The sequence below is a fragment of the Nesoenas mayeri genome (genome assembly GCF_963082525.1).
Source record: "Nesoenas mayeri genome assembly, chromosome: 2".
In the NCBI taxonomy this organism is placed as follows: domain Eukaryota; kingdom Metazoa; phylum Chordata; class Aves; order Columbiformes; family Columbidae; genus Nesoenas; species Nesoenas mayeri.
This window is the reverse complement of record NC_137543.1, coordinates 6473699-6495095: the sequence shown is the minus strand read 5'-3', so window position 1 is coordinate 6495095 and position 21397 is coordinate 6473699. Positions and strand designations below refer to the sequence as shown.

At 41.9% G+C, this 21397-nt stretch overlaps 1 protein-coding gene across 1 annotated transcript in view; it reads right to left on the bottom strand.

The window, feature by feature from the left end:
- Window positions 1–933: 933 nt before the first annotated feature.
- The window catches only part of TRAPPC9 (trafficking protein particle complex subunit 9), a gene marked incomplete at both ends in the record, with an annotated part of 507143 nt that continues 486679 nt past the window's right edge, over window positions 934–21397 (bottom strand). The window contains 2 exons of the mRNA XM_080339501.1: window positions 934–1113; window positions 9205–9428. Coding sequence (XP_080195627.1) covers window positions 934–1113; window positions 9205–9428 — 404 coding nt within the window. The remainder of the gene's footprint in view (window positions 1114–9204; window positions 9429–21397) is intronic.

The window sequence follows — 21397 nt, the reverse complement described above, 5'->3', positions numbered from 1 at the left end:
TAATCAAACCCAGTCTATTAGCATGAAAAATCTGATAAGGAGAGTTTGCAAAAAACTCACGCAAAGTGTTATTAATGACCAGCTGATTAATTCTGGTGGCTCTTTAAGTGTCTGCAAACGTTTCAAGCAATTGTGATTGTATAAAACAGAACTGTGAAAGCCCAAATTCACAAGCAAGCCCTAGGCAATGCAAAAGGTGGCTTATTTCCTTTTTCAAGGACAAAACTCTTTAGGTCTTCATTGCCATCTTTCATTTCTTGTTCATAGATCTACCAAACTAAAGGCAGTGACTTTACCAGGAGCAAGTGGCACTAGGTTCAGGGGAGGAAGAGAATAACTGGAGGCACATTTTCTATTCCTACTTTCAGTAACACAGCAAAAAGCATCACTACTGCTATTTACTACCAAAGACACCAAATATTCCGCAAATAAGTGAAGAAGAACAAACTTGGGAATAAGTCTGAGAGAGAACTACATCTCAAGGGTACATGCCATGGGTCCAGTGTAAGCCAGGAGGCATTTCAAACAGGTATACAATTCTTGTTGAAAAATGCTAAAATGAGATTATTCAAGCTGGAACTGTGACCCTCAAACACATGGTGAAATTCAGTGCTTTTAAATTCAACCCTCAAGACCCTTTCAAAGCCACAGATATCAATAGGGTATATAAAAGTATAATGCATGTATTAGCAGTTTCAAAGGCTTTTTTGGAAATAGAGGAAAACTCTAGCATAGTTATAATCTCGCTCTCTTTCTCTCTGAAATTAGCTAAAGCAGCTGCCCAAATGACTATCAGCCAATTCAGAAAGTGTTCAGCTGTTCCTCCAAAGTAGAAACTGTGGCCTGGGGTTGGACAGAAACAAGCTGGGGTCAAGCAGAGGATGTGTCAAGCATTTCTGTGCGCTGTGGTTAATCAGATAGCGCACAGTACATTTAGGGCTGAGTTTGGACCATGGGCTCCATAGCCCGGATGTGGACGCTAGGAAGGCAGAACCAGGAGAGAGGCAGATCCTTGCTGCAGTTGTCCTCATGGAATTTGATATTCAGGTAGAAGTCACCTGTGTAGAGAAAGAGAAGTGCTCCAAAGTACACAGAGTCTTTGGTCGGCTTCACCTGAAAAAGAGAACGTGAAAATCAGTATAATTAAACCAGCAACAAAACAAAATAACTGCACTTTACAATGCAGTAGTTCCTTCAATTGATCTCAAAGTACTCTAGATTCACATCTCAACGTTGCCTTCTCACAAAAAGGAGTGAAGATCTTGTCCCTGTTCTAGCAATGGTAAAACCAGAGCACTGAAAATTAAATCCTCTGTTATTCTCTCATGCAGCAAGGCTGTGGCACAGCCCAAACCAGGCTCTTCAGGAGCCACCAATGCAAGAAGAGAGTTGCTTTAAGGCAGAAGTCACCCAAAATGTCTTGAATATCCAGGAATATCTTTCCTCACATTGCATTTATCAATATCTGTATTAAAGGTCTAAATAATGGCTCTGAATTATTAACCCATGGTTAAACACTATTTAACAACTCAGCTATAATAAAATAATTTCATTTCCACTTATTATTCAGCCAAAATCTGACTGCCAATTCTATCTGGAATGTTTAATATTCACTACTATTGAAACAATTCAGTTTAGTAAGAAACATTCCATGAAAAGTAGCCATTCTGAGTTAACTTGTCCAGATGAAATACAGAATTCATGTGATACATATCTTTACAACAAATAATATATCTTGGTCCATCACTTCAGCAAAACACTTAAATAATTTCTAACTTCAAAATTCCCACAACTGTTCAGCATGTGATAATGTTTGAATTAATATCTGTTTATGTTAATATCGGTATATGTTAAATCCAGTTTCAGGGTGCCTGGAAGTTGGTTAAAGCTGCTGCAGATGAAAAAAACAGAATCAGTACAAAGCCATTCGATTGGATGGAATTTATAAAAAAAAATGCCAGTAGAAGAGACATAACAAAGGGCACCTGATGCTCTTTCGTACTGGTCTTTACTCAATCAAGATTATATTACTAGCTCCCTTCTGATCTGTGGACTCTTAAACCACCAGTTAACAATATACTCACGGGGTCATCCCCACTTTCACAAGTAGCCCTGTGCCCATATATTTTCTTTTCTATGTGAGTACTCACTGGTAGTGGGCCTTTATTTGTCCATTTCCAAAAAAACCAGTGCCTACCATGTTACAGGATCCAGCATTGATTCCAAATGACAGCATCACATACCACTAGTTAGCCCAGCCAAGACCCAAGCCCAACCACAGCAGAAGCTCTGATGTTGGATCGGCAAGCACTGAGCTGGCCAGATGTTCTGGACTTGATTGTATTCAGGGAGAGAAAATCTTTGCAAGGGGCATCGCTGGGAACCAACGGGACATGAGCACCTGAAGTAGTGATGGAATGTGGCTGAGGCTCTGAGACAGGTTATCAGGATTATTGCCCACTATAAAAAAATTGGTAAACTGGGACATCAACAATGGGGTATTAACTGGGCAAGTGCCTATGGATAACCTTTGCTGAAGGGCATCTTGCCGTTGCATAGGAAGATCAGAACAAAGATGGTGACTAAACCACAGTGGGGAAAAGGAGAGAGACAAACCACTAGAAAAAGTTTCCAGGAGTGTGTGGCACAGCAAGAAGACACCAGAGGGATGAAAATTGCCTGTCAACACCTCCAGTGAGGAATGTTCTCTGTAGCTTTCAGGTGTGAGGAGAACAAGCTGTTTCATTCGGTTTTCTCCTATACTAGGTTTTTCTATACATGCACCCCATATAGTCCTCTGGAGCACCAGGCTGCTTTGCTGAACCTCCCTAAATTGCTCCTCCTGCATAGAGGCCTGGCTAAATAAGCAGCAACATCACCAGAGCTGGCAGAGCCCACATTTGCTGTGGCTTTGGTGCTGAGCACTTTTGCTGACCTGCAGAAAACTTGCATCAGCATCATATCATTCACATGAGCAACCAGTACAGCCACAGCTGTTCTCCTGACCCCTGTCCTTGGCATCTCCCCTCCTCACTGGGTAGAAGTTCTTACCCTCTGGCGTTGCATCTGGACGTGCACAACAACATCAAGCAGTATCCCCTCTTGCTTTCTTCCCTTCTTCCCAGGGCTGCTTGCCTTATTTCCACCTCACTGGAACTGATGTGTACTTGCATCCAGAGGAGGACAGAGGCAGGCACTAATGCAAGCAATGGGTGGAGGCAAACAGCAAATTACGCCTCCTCAGGACTCATGATGAAGCTCTTAAGGACATGGTTTAGTTCTAGATTTAGGTTATGGTTGGACTCGATGATCTTGAGCGACTTTTCCAACCTTAATGATTCCAGTATAGATTGGGAAATTACATATTAGAGAGCAGTGTAGGGGAAAGGGACTTGGGGGTCCTGGTGGACAACAGGATGACCATGAGCCAGCACTGGGACCTTGTGGCCAGGAAGGCCAATGGCATCCTGGGGTGTATTACAAGGGGGTGGTTAGTAGATCGAGAGAGGTCCTCCTTCCCCTCTACTCCGCCCTGTGAGACCACATCTGGAATATTGTGTCCAGTTCTGGGCCCTTCAGTTCCAGCAGGACAGGGAACTGCTGGAGAGAGTCCAGCGCAGGGCAACAAAGATGCTGAAGGGAGTGGAGCACCTCCCTTACGAAGAAAGGCTGAGGGAGCTGGGGATCTTTAGTTCAGAGAAGAGGAGACTGAGGGGTGACCTTATTAATGTTTATAAATATATAAAGGGTGAGTGTCAGGAGGATGGAGCCAGGCTCTTCTCGGTGGCAAACAATAATAGGACAAGGGGTAATGGGATCAAGCTGGAACACAAAAGGTTCCACTTAAATTTGAGAAAAAACTTCTTCTCAGTAAGGGTGGCAGAGCCTGGCCCAGGCTGCCCAGGGAGGTTGTGGAGTCTCCTTCTCTGGAGACATTCAAAACCTGCCTGGACATGTTCCTGTGCGACCTCACCTAGGCATTCCTGCTCCAGCAGGGGGATTGGACTAGATGATCTTTTGAGATCCCTTCCAATCCCAAACATACTGTGATACTGTGATACTGTGATACTATTTTCAAGCTCACAGTCCATTTTTTACAAATCTAGCTGTCCCATGAAGTAATATCTGTAACAGCACTGATCATAGCCCTTGACAGGCAGGAAGGTGGCTTCAGGCACATTGGGATAAACACAGTCTTTTCACTCATTTGAAGTTCTGACTACATGGCTGCTGGTTACTCCTGCCTTCACAGCACAGGTCTCTGCACCAGTCATCATCTTCTTCATCAAAAGTGAGAAGACTCGGCGAGGAAGGTAGTGGTATGTGCCCAGTTCTGTCTGCTGCCCATCTGCCTATGCACAGTATACACAGACCAGACACCAATGCTCATGGTTTGGGGTCTATCCACATCCGCATGACCGCTTGTACAACCACTTCAACATTTGTGGTTTGAGGAAGAAACAGGGAAGCAAAAGTAGCTTGAAACCTCTGCACTCTTGAGATGAAAGTGGCTCTGCAGAAGTTACAAGAAGTTTCTTCCAAAATAACTTTGGGAAGTCAGGCTGTCCCTTTAGTGAGGCTGTTTACAAACATTCCCAGAAGACCACAAGTACATCTGCAACATTCAGGTCAGTGAAGGGCCAGGTCCAAACCAACAAGTATACTGGGCACAGGGCTAATTTTAAGGTTAAACCACCTACTTCTAGGTGTCTCCCTGCACATTAGGTATCCAAGTTCCTACTACAGAAAGAAGACACCTATTTAATTCAGCCAGTGGAGTAAACACAAAGTGGTCTACCTGGCAAGCCTACAGAGTCAGGATACAGTTGCCTAAACATAGGCACCTCATGACATTTGGTATGACCTAAGTCACTGAGACATCTTTAAAGCGCTAGCAAGATCTACAGGATGATTTATAGGATTTTTGGCAGTAAGTGGACGCCAAGTGGGATGCCCACAGCACCTAAATGATAGTAGACAACTACTACTAGGCAACAGAACCTCACCCCTGGTGTCTATGTTGGCATTAGCCAGGTTCTACTGGATGGAGACTCCATCTCCATTGACTAATGGGAGCTTAGCTGACCAGCATCCATGGTAACACCTACTCATTCAGATGTCTCAGTCTGGAACTGAATGCATCCAAATGCCGGTAAAGTGGATGTCCACATCTGAGCCGGCTGTTGAACACACAAGGATTCCTCTGATCAAATGTAGAATGAGGTAAGATTTCCCCTAAACTCCATCAACCCCGATGACCAGCTCTCCACTGCCCATGAGGGGAGTTCAGGGTGACTTGTTCTGATGTCTACACAAGTCAGATATTTCCTCCCGTAGATGACAGTACCTACCATCCCACTGATTGCAATGCACGATCCAGCTAACACATGAGAAACATGAAGATCACATACTTGTGTCCGATCCAGACCAAATTTGTATTGTTTGATTGAGCAGCACACCACCTGGATACTTGCTCATACATTGTGCCAACCTGGGGTGCCATTGAGTCGAGTCAGGCAAAAGAGATTCCACTAAAATTCCACCAAATCCTTCGCATGGCAACCAAAGATGGGAAGTTTCTACCCTAGAAAAGCATGACTGAGGAATCATGAAAAAAATGCCCACATTACTCCTCTGTTCCACCGAGACAGAAGAAAAATGAAGTTTCTAGCTCCAGCCTAATCCTTCCTCGATTCAGGCTACCATGTGGGACTGAGATTGCTTAGAACTAATTACTACTTATTTATACTGCTGTAGTACTTAGGGAGCTCAGCTGGAGATTAGGGCTAGTGCCAGCTACTGTTCGCTGCCCCAAAGAGTTTACAGTGCAAGTAAAACGGTGCCAAGAAAACTAATTTGTTCCAGATGGGCCACAGAGGACCTGCCAGAAGCGGGCAAATGTTCATCATAGCTTCTGAGCTGATTCGAAATGACCATCTACTAATGAATTTCTCCTCGTCTCCACTACCAATCACTTGAGCTAGTGCGGGGCAACATCCGCAGGAAAAAAACCTGCTTGAGAATTGTAATGGCAATAGCAGGAACAACAAGGAAAGATTAATTGCTGATAGTTACAGGAATCTTCACAGAAGACAATTTTTTTTTGTTTTAATTTGGCAAGAAGCGACTCTGTCTGATCAACTAATTAGTCAAAAGAAAACATTGGTAAGAACTAAGGATTTTTAATAATATGGCTGAAGATAAACTTCAGGTTGTGAATTCAGATAAAAAACCAATTCAGTGCAATGTATTTTAATGGGTGGGGACCTACCGTGTTATCTCATGTTTTGAAACCCCACACCAAACAAAAATATTTCCTATCTAAATGACAACTGATGAAGTAACTTTTTTTTTTCCTCTTAAATACAGACATAGAAAGGTAAGGTTAACCAAATTAGAAGTTGTGCTTAAAACTAAAGATTTTACTTAATTTAAAATGCATGGAAATACCTCCATATCCTTTAAAATTTTCAGTAAAAGAATTTGCTTTTTGAAGTACTACATCCCAGCAGACTTTGTGACATAAACCCAGACTGCTGCACTAAACTGAAGTAGGAGCACAGAAAGGTGGAAAGGCACTCGTTGCCTTCAGATAATTCATCTAACCTAGACTTCAAGTTGCAAAAAGGAGAACTACAAAATCATATGACTTTTACCCTTTAACCAATTTATATTAATGCTGTGAAGTAGCATGTGCACACCCCGAAAAGTCCTGTATATATCCCCTGTCTTTCAGATAGTAGCAGAAACTGATTTGAAACTCTTTAATCTGGAAAGAAAAATAATTGTGATTTGCTGAGCATCAGCCTTAGTATGAAATTAACATTTGGGAAAGAAGAGGGGGCTTGGGTTTGTTTTTCCCCAAAGAGATCATATTCAATTGAGGACCAACGATGTTGTAGTTTCTGCATCAGCATGACAACAGGCGAAATTTTCAGGGCGTGAGAAGTATATTCTCGTGCTGTAATACCTGATGCTCCTACTTGTTCTTGACCATACATTACTGATACACCAAACCATATGCCAGTTCTCCATCCTTCCTCCCACCCAGCTCAGCAGTGCCATAAATCATGTCACCACCTCCTTGCCAGTGTCAGTGTAAAGTCAGCCCAATTAGCTTAAACTGCTGACAAACATAGTTTTTGCTAAACTGGCCAACTTTGCACGCAAATAAATGCTCACGCCACCTCTCCTGCTGGGTTTGCTGGGGAAGGGGGGAGCATCTTCCCGCAGAGGGCCAGAAACAAGCAGCTGGGAAACAGGAGCATCTCAATCCACCTCCATTAAGCAAGCAAAATAATCATGTGCCCATGACCTCCGTTTATAAAAATAATGGGCAGATGTTTAATAGCTTCGATAGAACAGCACTGAGTTACACCAGCGGGGAATCTGGTCCAGTGTCTCAGCTTTCTTTTATAAAAAAGAGAAACTCCGATAATCTTTCACCTCACCCAAACATGAACTTCTTCAGTTTTTTAACCAGCATCTGAGTTTCTGCCAGACCCAGAGCATGAACATAATTTTGAGTATGTTCATCCTTCCCTGAAGCACCAAATGCACAAACCAGGACTTTCTACTTGTCTCTGAAACCGGTGCAGCTTTCTGAAATCTTTTTTCCATTACTGAATTAGTTATTACGGGGGACAAAAAGGCCTCTGACAGAATTAGATACACTGTTTGAAGATTTTTCTTCCACTATCAGGGCTCTATGCCTCAAAGAAATCAGACTAAGCATTTTCTTTGGGAGCCTGTGTAGGACAAGTATCAACACTACATACCGTGAAAGATAACACTTTGTGTCTAAGAGTAAACGGTTTCTTAATTTCACCTTTATGGATGACAAGAAGGACAAATAGCAGAAAAAAAACCCAACAAAACTCTCTATTTTTAACTTACCGGGGACTGTGTTTACAGGAGAAATCTCTCAATACTGAATAACAGGGCAAAAGCGGGGACTATAACGTATGGGAAGGCACAAGAGATGTGACCTCTTGACTTTTTCCCCCATAGGAGACTCAATCAGAAGGCAAGAATACATCATGCTGGTATCTCTCTTTTCCCTCATTAGCCTGGAGGGTCAAGCCCTTCGGCGGCCGGACATCCAAACACTGCCACTCTGATTAAAAAATCCACATTGTCAGAAAGAAAGTCATCTCTTGATTATTTCTGTTGACATACCTAAATTATTCAGCTAAGAATATACAGAGCCCCCATTAAAATTCAAGTTGATGGTGTACTCCACGCTCATTAGTTTTTTTGAAATAGTTTCTTCCCATGATGCGTAACTGAAAAATAAGCATGGCGACTATTCCTCTGGTTAACCTTTAATTTTCTTCTTACTAAGGCTCACTTAAATATTCAGTTTTGACAGGTACATTTTATTACCTATCCGAAGAGCTGACCTAAGCAAAGGCCCTAAGCACTATCCCAAACACTCACCCTCTTCTTCATGTTTATTTTATAAGTTACCAGAAATACTGTTTATTCCACTCTGCAGTACTGTCCATATGTTTTTCATTCCTGATTTTGTGTTGTTGCATTAATTTGGAGGAAGGATGTGGGAAAGCGTAGCTCTATCTGTATTTTCAGTGTCTTGCCTTAGAAGAAGAAAGCTATTAGACTTGAGTATTATAAAGAGGAAATTGAGAGAAACATAAAAGTCTCAATTGTTCTAAAAAGAGACTTTTTTGTCTCATTTAAGCATGCTTTCAATTTTTCTTTGTCGTTACAAGGACATGAAGCATCTCATAATTTTGGTCATTAATGGTTAGCATTTTCTTTCTGTAGTCCGTTGCATTTCCTCAGGACCTGACTAAAACTGATTTGCTGAGTTCCTTGGCTCAGCCTGGGGAATGTTTCTTATGGACTAAAGAGAGAAAGTTACTTAAAATCTACTACTGCAGGCTGCACTGGATGGCTCAAGGGACTGGCAATATGGTATTAAACATTTTATCTCGGTTCAGATCTGGAGTCAACAAAAGTGATAGTTTGCTAGTTGTTCACGTAACAGGAAATTAGAGTCTTAAACCATCTCAGAGAGATGATTCTATGTCCCCAAACCTAGCAGCACCTTTAGCAACAGCTGCCACAATCGTGGTGCTTTCCAAGAAGTAATGTGCCTTAAAATGCACAATTGAATAACAAAGCCCTTTTCTGCAAATACACATAACCCAGAATTGGGACCTGCTTAGTAGAAAGACTTACTGAATCGATGTAGAAGGTGTTGGATCCCACAAAGGTGATGGCATCTTGCAGCTCGTAGTTGTGCACCCCGTTTTGGTAATCCTGGTAGGGCGTCATGGTGAGCGCAAAGGGCCCTACGCTGTGTTTGCTCCAGTTGGTCAGCTTCACCTCCAACGGGACGGGGTCCCCCACTTTGCAGTCCACCACGATATCGCAGTCGCAAAGCTTGCCGTCAACGAGGATATCTGCAAATCAAGAAAAAAGTTCCGTGTTATTTCGGACTCCTCTTTTAGAACCTGTATTAAGCTGGATTATTAGGAGACTTAAGAAGAAAAAGTAACCTAAGTGAACCCAAGAGTGCGTGATGGTCAACCTTAGGAAAGAAGACCCAACGCTGCAGTGTTGTGTAGAGTAGCATTGCAGGGAAACTACTTGCAACAACCAGTTCATGAAAGTCCAATATCTGTCCACAACGGTTGAAAAAGCTATGAAAAAACTCAATTATGATCTATACACAAGCACCAGAACATATCTTTTTAACCTCTGCCCTTACAGGCCAAAGTCACAAGCAACTTCTCATGCTTCTCCTGCAAATCAACAGCGTCATGTGAATGGAAATACAAACAGGAATCATCGGTACAAATGGCAGCTAGATAATCCAGGGCTGGATGCCCATGTTCACATGTTACAGCCAGAATAAACCCTCCCGTATGGAGATGACCTTTTGGAGCAGGAGAGACACTGCTAGAATTTGCACAGTAATACATATATTAAGGTCCAGATTATAGGGAAAAAAGGGTTTTTAGAATTATACAGCAATATTACAAGCTTGTTCACTCTTTGCGCTTTAATTCATTCTGGGATTTCTATTTTTAACTTTCTACTTTTCTTTCCCTTACTGGGATAGCAGAAAATACAAAGCCTCTAAATTGGTTACTGCTGGGACAATGACAGCTGGAGTAATGTGTCCACTAACCTTGCCCATTTGCTTATATAGAACCAAAATGTTTCATTACCAACACACTATGAGACTGCTGGTCCAATTCCCTGCTCTGAAAGGATTCCCAGTTGTGCAGTATTACTGTATTTTTCAGATGAGGGTTATCTCCAATGCACTATTAATACAGAAGCATTTCTATTTCACTACGGGTTCATGTTCAGAGATAAGAGAAAGCCCTAGGCACATGTAAGAAAGCATCCTCTGTGTGAATACCTATCCCCACCATCTCATACACCCATGAGGCATTTCAATCACTCCAGCTCCTCCTCAGTTGTTTGCCTTATGACATACACCATCTTATTCCTCTGCCAACAGCAGTGGACTTACATTAGTAACATCCCCTCTTCAAGAAAAGACACTATGCTTCAGGAGCTTTCACAGAAAAAACACTACAAAATGATGCATGTCATGATGTCCTTTAGCCTGGCAAACTGAACAAGCCTTAGCACAGGAACTCAGGGGGCTGAAAAATAAAATAAATTAAAAAAAAATACTTGTGTCAAAGAAGAAACAAATTCAAAAAGGGACTTTTTTCCCAGAGGTTGGGTCAGCAAAGCTGAGCTACCCAGATGAAAACGCCTCCTTGACCAAAGCTGCCCAAATACAGCAGCAAGTCCCAGATACAAGAGGCTTGGCAGAGCGAGCACAAAGAAACCCTGCAGAGCTCAGGCTGCAGCTACACAAAACCAATGCCGGTGTCCCAGTTGGAACAGTCCCTGTGCCAATCTACCCTTTCCAAAGGAAATGCCCAGTTTTTGACAACGAGAGCACTGGTGAGGCCACAGCTGGAGTGTTGTGTCCAGTTGTGGGCTCGTCAATACAAGAGAGACAAGGATATAGCGAGGAGAGTCCAGTGAAGGGTCATGAAGAAGATTAAGCAACTGGAGCATCTCTTCTGTGAGGAGAGGCTGAGGGAGCCAGAGCTGTTCAGCATAAAGAAGGCTCAGGGGGATCTTAATGTCTATAAATACCCAAAGGGAGGGAGCAATGAAGACAGAGCCAGGCTCTTTTCGGTGGTGCCCAGACCCAGGATCAGAGCAACAGGCACAAACTGAAACACAGGAGGTTCCCTCTGAACATCAGGAAAAGCTTTTTTAGTGTGAGGGTGACCATTGACCGGCACAGGTTGGCCAGGAAAGTTGAGGAGTCTCCATCCTTGAAGATACTCAAAAGCCATCTGGACACGGTCTTGGGCAACCAGCTCCAGGTGGCCCCATTTGAACAGGGGGTTGGAACAGATGATGTCCAGAGGTGCCTTCCAACCTCAACCATTCTATGATTCTGTGATCCTGTGAAAGGAAGTGATACTCACCATTGCACTTTAGGAAAGAGCTAGAAAACCTGTTTGGAATTGGTTTTCTTTGCAATAGTACACTCTAATGTTATGGGCTCTCCTGCCCAACGTGATCAAATTGCTTTCTGCAGGATTGCCCTAGGACCATGAAGGAGAAGTGGTGGTTATAACAGTGTGTGCGCTTGTGTGTGTGTATCATGTTTATGCTTCACTGCCACAGAAGTGAAGCTTCCCTCAAAAGAAATGCATTTATATTAATTCATGACTTTATAGCAGTTAATGTTTTCAAGTTTCTCCCTGCAAGGTGCCTTCATTTAAAAAAGAAAATGTAAATAAATCCCTTGTTTTTTTTCCTGGTTCCTCCAGCCAGCAGGTCTTAGAGCTGTGAGAACACTTGGCTTCCCAGACCAGCATGAACCTTTAGAAATACTCAGTAAGCTAAGTGGATGAACCTTTATTTTCAAGCTGCTCATCAACTTTCCTTTTAGCTTTAAAATTCAATGCTCTGCTGTAGGAATTGTAAATGAATCCTTTGCCCTCTGTCTCCACCTTTGTATCTAATAACAGCTCAGAGCATTGCTTCCCAATATCTCCATGTGAAAACAGAAAATCCGAAAAAAAAAGAGAAGCAATTAAGCTTGGCTCAAGCAGATTAATTTTCTTTCATTAATTTAAGGTTGTGTGTGCACACGTGCCTGTGTACACATTAAGAGATTATTTCCTTCCCTCCCAGCACACCCTTCCTTCCTGAAGTACTGAAGCCGAAGTCTCTCAATGAGATGTCAGATGAGAAAACACACACGGCTGGCGTGCAAAATACTATGGAAAGGAGTGTTTAAAAACAGTCCCCTCTCATCAGAGAGAACAGCTTGGTTTGACAGGCAGTTTTACTCCCTTCCTGACACAGAAAACATCTCGTGGACCATACGGATTTTGCTTTAATATTTTCATCCATGAGCAGAGGAAAAGACATGTGTACAGGGTCCCATTTCTGCAGATTCAGCTCACTCACACAGATGGCGTATAAAAGCTGAGACTGCTCACACCACTGCTGCGAGAGTGAATCATTACTGGCTTCAGCACACAGGAGCTCTCGATCGGAAGATACAGTCGCTCAGAAGAAAGTCATGGCCATATCTCCATCTTCTAAAGATTCAGATACGAGATAAACAGTATTTCAGAAAATTAGAAGTTTAATGCAAGCAGCATGTTTACAGAAAAAATGTGGAAGCGTAAACTCTGGCTGTCAGGGGAAAAAGACCCACAAACACATAGCAAACTCATTCTAATTAAAAGTTAAATCCTTTAAAAAGTACTTTAATAAGCCAGCAGAATGCTGCTTTTTCCTCCTCTTTCTCTTTTCCCTTTCCTGCTCATTTACCTACACATGTCCCCTATGGGAAGCATCCTTGGGTGCCAACATTAACCTGCAACCCTTGATAGTCACAAAAGAAAGGAAAGACACAGTCTTGGCCATGTACCAACGAAGAGGCACAGGAACACTCTTGGTTTGTCTCTAGGACCTTCTCTAAGTGATTATTGTACCAAGGGGGAAAATGTTGCCCAACACATTTGGAAGGCAGAGGATTAGGATGATATAAGCCACTAAGAAAGGTGATTGGAAAGCCTTGCTTTTTCACTGCTGGCCTTTAGCCAATCCTTTTAGGACCTCCGTGAATTCATCTTTGAGTTGGAAAAGCTGCTTCACAGCCTAGCTGATAGGTGATGCTCATTGACACACAAAAAAATACATCGGGATAATAGACCAGAATTTTTATAGTGTCTTTCAGGATCTCAAAACTCTCAAGGAGGAAGAATGAATGTTACTAACAGGAACACAAACACTATTCCACAAGAAAAACATCATTTACCATCACCTGCCAGGTGCATGTCACCCAAAGGAGCAGCTTGGAAACGAACACCACATTATTAACATTTCACGTTATTTATTATGCTCATATTAAGAGACAGTAAGTCAATCTTGCTACTTCAAGTTTCCATGTAAGCACTCGCAACTCATCGTCCCACCTGTACATTAAGAGTCCTGAGTCGTGGCTAATTATATTTCCACACTCAACTCCCTGTTTGCCACTGTGAAAGTTTAATTTTGGAAAGCTGTATACAAATACATGTTTAATCTCAGTGGAAACGCATCTTCCAGGATTGTTTACTCTCCTCATTCAAGTTAAGGTTGATTTTAAAGAACGGGCTGCATAGGAAGGCAGGGTGTTTGTGCCCATCTTTACCATGGGAGGTGAAGAAATTTCCATTGTATATTTGCTCTTAAACTTGATGTTGAATCCCCAGCTGATGCAGATGTGTTGGGCCCTGCTGTTTGCTGCAGCTGGGAACCTGGCTCAAGACAAACACCTCTAAGTGCCGTGACTTCACACAAAACAAGTAGGTCAACAAAATTCAAGGCAAGAGATGCCCAGATGAGTAAATACATCCTCACAAAAGAGGTAAAAGAGATCTTCATGCCCAGCAAAGCATCGGCTTTACTGTGGTAGGGGAATTTCAGTCAATCAACCATTTTTTATGCTGTTAGAGCTGTTCCAAAACAGTAGTTTCACTCATCTGTGAACTGGGAGAGCCGTGGTCTGAGAAGGCAGCAGCAACACTGATGTGTCTAGATAATGTCCATCATGTGCTTTGATGGAGAAAAGCCAAAGACTAAGAGCCCAATCCGGAGCTGCTGCAGTGAAAGTCTTGCAGAATGATTCAGTTTTCCTGTGTTCACCAAATCTAAAGTGCTGATTAAAACGCCTGCCCAGGCCAGCTTTACTTTTAATTGCCCTAAAAGAGCAATGAAATGACCAGTCAGTCTGTCCATTTCTGAGCTTACAAATTATGCAGATGGATGAAAGTTCAGAATGGAGAAAGACAAAAAACCTGCACTACAGGCAGACTCCGTATACAGAGCAAACTGAACCTGCCTATCTCCAAACAAGCAAGTTCCCTGTCCCTCCTTTCATGCTGTATTTCAGGCCAGCAACAGTTTTATCAGTTTTTATTTGGGGTTCATTCAGCCGTTCAGAGGAGCTGGCAGATAATATGTGGCATCCCGTTAAAACAACAGGTTCCTTCCTTTTTTTAATGTATCCCTTCCAATATATGAACCTAAACACTGCTTCTGTTTCCTCTCTTCCCACTTATTCTCCCTCATGTAGACCAGTTTCTTTTCATTTCCCAAACCATTCATGCAAACTATTTACACATAGAGATATCGCACTGGTTACATTTGTTCGTCCATTACGAGGTCCTGCACTATTTTCACAGCTGAATACATCCATACAAAAGATATTTCTATGAATATAAAAACTGTGTTCACTGTCACTCTCTTCATGAAAATGCTGAATGGTTATTTAACAGCACAAGAGCCTCGTAGATATTTGCATAAAATCTTCTGTATGTGTTTTGGATCTGCTGCTCCTCGCACCAAATCTGAACATCTTAACTCAGAATAACATCCTCATGTTCATTCATCGTTATGCCGACAAAATACTGAGCCAAGTCCATCCCCCGCATAATTTAATTGCAGTCAATAGTAACAGAGCACAGAGGTATACAGATATTTGTATTGTAACATGTTTAAATTACATGAATATTTCACCTTGCCAAACCCTGCTAGTCCTGTCCTGGAAGGTGGCCTTATACTCAGAGCCTGCTGATCCAAAACCCTGATGGACCAGGAGAGTTCAGCTCCTCTTTGGGTCAAGACCCTTGGACAGGGATGAATAAAAAATACAGAAAAAGACATGAACAAACTAGTGCTGCTTCCTGCAAGTACCAACAACCCAGAGACCTTCTGCTAATATAGGGGCACAGACCTGAAAACAGGGAAGTTGCAGCGGACGGGACGACTGAACATGAATACAGGCTGGTGAAAGAGGCAATTGCCTTAAGAAGACCTCTGAGCTGCCTGATTCCTGGCCGGCTTCCCATTCCCAAATATTTTACAATTGAATTAAGGACACTTCACTCGCTCCAAAAGCAATTAAAAAAGAAAAACACATTTAAAATATAGTTCTAGCAACAATAAGCAATTAGTCTTCGATAATTGTCTGTGTCTTCCTATTTAATCACTCTTTTGCAGTGGCCAGTATGCTGATGACAGATCCCGACTGGTCCGATTATCACTCTTGCCAAATTGTTTCCAGTTTCTGTCTGTGCTTAACTCTGTGATGACAATGGACCGAGGATGCCGCAGCATCCCCAGAGGACTCGCTTGCAAAAGGACTTCTCAACATTGTTCATTCGGGTTGAGCAAGCTTTCTTTCTCCAAATCAGTATAATGATTATGCCCCATTTTGATCTCCAAATCTATCCTGGGCAGACACCTGATCAGCATTCGGTTTCAGTTCTACTCAATCTTGTCTATAAACATTTAGACGTAGTACAATCTTCTTCAATTAACTCTAAGTACCAGGGTCACACTAGCTGAAAAGAGAAGCATGAACGTGACTAGTGCTCTGAGGTTTGACTGTTTCCAGCTTTTACTCGGGATCTTAAGTCCAGCACAGGGCAACAAAGATGCTGAAGGGAGTGGAGCATCTCCCGTGTGAGGAAAGGCTGAGGGAGCTGGGGCTCTGGAGCTGGACAAGAGGACACTGAGGGGTGACCTCATTCATGGTTACAGATATATAAAGGGGGAGTGTCAGGAGGATGGAGCCAGGCTCTTCTCGGTGACAACCAATGATAGGACAAGGGGTAATGGGTTCAAACTGGAACACAAGAGGTTCCACTTAAATTGGAGAAGAAACTTGTTCCTGGTGAGGGTGGCAGAGCCTGGCCCAGGCTGCCCAGGGGGGTTATGGAGTCTCCTTCTGTGCAGACATTCCAACCCGCCTGGACACCTTCCTGTGTAACCTCATCTGGGTGTTCCTGCTCCATGGGGGAATTGCACTGGATGAGCTTTCCAGGTCCCTTCCAACCCCTGACATTCTGGGATTCTGTGATTCTGTGATTAAAACAGCAAACTTGAATGCACATTAACTACAGATTTATTTAAGAAATGAGTTGTCCAGTGCAACTTTTCTGGTTTTGGTGGGAGTTATTTGATTTTGCACATGCCTTCTATGATAGACATATCTCCTACCATGTGAAATTGCTGGCACGTGGCTGGTACCTGTGTGTCTCATTTCTCCTCTGGCAGCCAAGATAACCTGTCATTTGGTGATTTGCCCAACTTGGTATCAAAGCGAAAATCACTTCAGAGTTTGTACTGCTTGTGTCCAGTCCCAATCTAAATGCTCAAAGGCAGACCTCAAACATTTTAAATTCTCAAAGCTATGTGTTTCCCAGTGAGCCTGAGTTATTTTAAAATATTCCATGGCATAGACCCAGCTTGCTTAAATAGTCTCATTTCTGAATGTGGGACAACCCCTTTTTATCTATTTATCACAAGTGGATTTGCAGAAGGCTTCTTTTGATTATCTGCTACACAGCCAGAAGGTCAGGCTGGAATACACTGTATGCGTATGTTTTGAAATGTCACTATTACAGGATTTGCACATTATTTTAGGTTATTGAAAACTTTATTTCTACAGCTTGTTTGTGGTAGGACTATTTTCAGAGTGTTCTTACCCTCTGTTGAGGAAAAAAAAAATGAAAGGAAAAAAGGAAATAAAAAAAGTCCTCTATTACATTTGAACAAAACTAATCCATACTAGGATATATCACATAACACTATTTTTTGTATAGTGGCAGCTTTGTGCAAAACTGCTGCAGGTCATGAAAAACGTGGCTTAACCTACAGCTTACTGAAAGAAAATCAACTTATTCCTCACTGGATGCATAATGAGACTTGAAATTTTCTTCTTCTTTCTGTGATTCTGCAATGATGGATGTGAGACAAACCTTTCCCTCTGAAGAGGAGATTTTTAAAGGTCTCATGTAACCTTTGTGAAAGTTTCTGACTTGTGGCTGAAAAGTTAATGGTAAAAAAAGAGTCTGTAGCTCTTATGTGCTGGTTTGGGAGTCTCTCTGATCTCAAAGCAGGTTTAGTCTAGAGACTAAGTAGACGGGAGACCTCTAGGGAGTGTTATCTGCTCCAGAAATCAGTGATAAGGATGTTGATTGTGGCACATCCCCAATGGAGATAGTAGTGAATCAGCACATGATCACAGAAGTGATACCTAATTCACAGCAGAGACACAAATCGAGGCTCCTGTCTTCAATTCTGTGCACACAAAATCAAATATGTGGATTTCACCACACAATCTACTTACCTAAACTCTCCCTGAATACGGCAATATGGAAGTGTAAACCTTTTTCTGGATTTTCTGTTTCAAGTGGAAACAGTATTGTCCCCATTCAACAGACACATAGTGGTGCTCTGGACTCTTACACAGATAAGGGATCACACCTAACAGGTAGCTACGTTTAAAACTCCTAGCTAAATTAATCCTCTGCGTAGTATAATTGGCATATTTGAGGAGTATTTGGGGCTGCTGTATGATGAGGTATGTGATGTACTGTCTGAAGCAGAAGGAACTCAAATGTAGTTGAGAAGAGAGCTGAGACATCAGGTTATCTCCACATGCACATGTATAGAGACATAGGGGCAGGATGCTTTAAGAAAGAAAAAAAAAAGTGATACTTACTATGTAAAGAAAAATTACAGGTACACGACCCGTTTTCCATGCTTGTCTTAAAAAAAGAACTGTGAAATATTGCACGAGATGTCCAGGCCATAATAATTTTTGTATCCTTGTAGAGCAGCCAAAGGCTGGTACAAGATAATATATAACCTTCTATTAACAGGCAGGTAGATGATTTACCACATTGCAGCAACTGTGCAAACATGGGCACTAGGACACTGAGCATCACAGGTCTCCTTTAGCCCAACCATGATTGAAGTGCAATGAGCTGAGCTAAATGAGAGATATTAAGCAACTCCAGGTACAAACGCTGTATCGCAGCACTTTATGTACAGGGAAGGTGTGACGTGTTGTTACGAGATTACACGTGGCTAATGTCCACAGATCAGAGTTGCTCAAAAGCAGAGGTGCACATTAAAACAGATAGATTCTTAATGAAGGTTCTTTGCATTTCAGTCACATTGTATTTCAGCCTAATGACTCCAAGTTGTTTTACCTACCAGTGGACTGAGTTAAATTTGTACTATTTTCCGTAGGTATGGTTAGTCCATTCTGCCACTTTTGTGTTAAGACATGAGACAGTAATCTAGGTAGATGTGACTAGGAAACTATCAAGCCCTACCATGGTGCTATGACTTCTTAATTCTGATTGTAACCTCTTCTGCATCATGGCCTGTCTCAAAATCCCATTTGAGTCCACAACAGAAGGTTTATGTAGATGGAAGCTTTCGGTCATCCTTTGTGACACAAATCCATATTCTTCCTTGTTAGATAGGATATGAACACACAAATAACAACCAAACTTACTGAGATCAAGAAATATTTAAGCTTAGAATCATGAATCCAAACAACTTTTGGCCTCTCGGATCATTCTGTTAATAATTTATTATTAATACTTGCTAAAACTGAATATGCTCAAAACCTAGCTCCTGAATTTTTCATGAAGTCCTTTCCTTTCCATACCTGTCTTGATTTCAGAAATAAAATCAGACACCTTTCTGCCAGTCTTGGCTTTCTCTTTGACTTGATCTCCTCTCATGACTCACACCTCCAGTCTGTGATTAAATCCTGATGCCACTTTCTACAAAGCTTCTCCAAATTTGACCTTTTCGCTCTGCCTACATTGCCAAACCCTTGTCTAAGATCTAATTGGATGAGAAGACTTAACAGTTAAAGTCTCTTCATCTCTGCTTTTGACACCTCCAGATAAATGCCTTTTTAACCTACTGAAGACCTTGCTTCAAAGATCTTCCTGTAGGTCTATGACCTGGTTATGTCTACGTGGCACCTTGCACAGACATCATTCACAGCTTGTCTACTTCCTAGCTGTAGTTGTAGAGCTCAGCCTGGGCTATATCCACACAGACTGACCCAACTTTTCCCATGCAAACTGAAACCTTTTTGCTCAGGTCACACAATAATACCCACAGAAACCTGCTACCTGATTGCTACAGAGGTGGCAAGTTGTGGTTGTTGCTACCCATGGGCTACAACATCGGTGCAAAACTACCTCCCTCCTGTTAGACTGTGTTACCCTATTTTCCCTATCCTACTTCCCTGCTAATCATTTTCCTCCATATAACATATATACTTCTATAGCATATATATAAAATACATATACATATATATACACACTCATATGTATATATAATACTAGACAAGAAGCTCTTAAGGACAACAATTACTTGTGCTCCTAAGAGCTTAGCAGAAGAATTTGTGTAGCACCTAGAACTACGCAGACCTATTTTCTTGGGATGCCCATCCAGCACTGCTAGAGAAACAGACACAATAGAAGAAATCACCTTAAATAAAATTATTATTATTAATAATAATAATAATAAATACATAAATATATATATATATATACACACACTTATCAAATTTCAAGGCTGTTTGGTGAGGTAAGGAAGTGAGCACTGTACCAGTTTTCCAAATGGGGACACTGAGACATTTTGGGAAGGAGTCAGCCTGTCCTGTGAAGAGCAGTTGGGAGTTTTTCCTGAGCAGAAATGGATGCCTTAGCTACCCAGTAGAATTGAGAGAGGAAGGTGACTCCCAGAAGACAGAGAAAAACATTTTAATTGTAAGCTTTCAAAATCCCTGTGCTGGCTCATTGAGGCACCAGCTCCTTACACTAAACCAAATGTAAAACCTGAGGATTTCTAGGACATGCAGGAAGGGAGACAGAAGCTAAAAGGAAACTCAACCGTAAGAAAAATTAAATAGAAATAAAAATAATGCTATTTAAAGGAGAACTCTTTGATAACAGAGTTAAAGTAAGCACTCAGAAGCCCGCCCTTCCCCATCACTACATTTTGAAGGAATAGAGAACTCAGTAGAATGGTGAACTTCAGAGAGGATGAAAAATTCAAGTTTAAACAAAATTACAAATTAAATACTGAGGGGAGAGGAGAGAAGAAAGAAACACCCAGTTCAGCTAGAGAAAGTAAAGAATTAAATCCTTTCCATACCCAGGGCTGCGAGCCATGCCTTGGGCTTCACCTGTCAAGAGGTGCAAAGCATTCCTGCAAACCCTTCTCCTTCTAATTGACCATTCGGGTGGCAAAACCCTTCCTTGCTCAAAACCCGCAACTGTGCTCCAGCCCGTCAAGCCGCTGGAAAAATAAGCAATGAGCAGGTGTCAAATTCTGTCCTTTTATCTTCAGCTTTTAAAAGACAGACACAATTATGTGCAAATCAGCGTAGTGCGGCAGCTGATTAGGTCTCTTTTCTAAGAATTATTTGCACGAGGCTCTGTGTGCAGACTGGCCAGGGCTATCAGCTCATCTACAGAATCAGTATTGTGTCTGCTCTACCTTCTAGAGACCCACAGACGGAAAAGCAGAGAAATTATTAACTCCTCACCCTCCACGGCAGGCAAAGCAGCACTGCATTGTCTGACAGGCTCTCACAGGTCCAATCTTTTAATGGTCTATGTATTTTGAGATTACCTGTGTATGTTTGATACCCATCAGTGTATTGTCTAAGAAATGAAGAGAGGTTGTAAAGCATAAGTTGACAAAGCTGACAAAATCGAAGCTATGAGTCCTCAAAATTCAATGTATGGAAAGACCTGATGGCTTCCTTCTGAAGACCTGATGGCTTCCTTCTGAAGTCATGCATCGTTTTGTGGATTTACAGGTGAAGCGATACTGATTGCACTTTGTTCCTTCCTATAAAACACACAAAAAAAATCCTCCCAAACCCTATCACCTCCATACCTACAGGGATCAGATTTTTAGCTTTATAAAAATCCATTGATTTGCATTGCCTGGGGATCTGTCAAAAAGTATTTCATGGAGTTTTTATTCGGTGGTA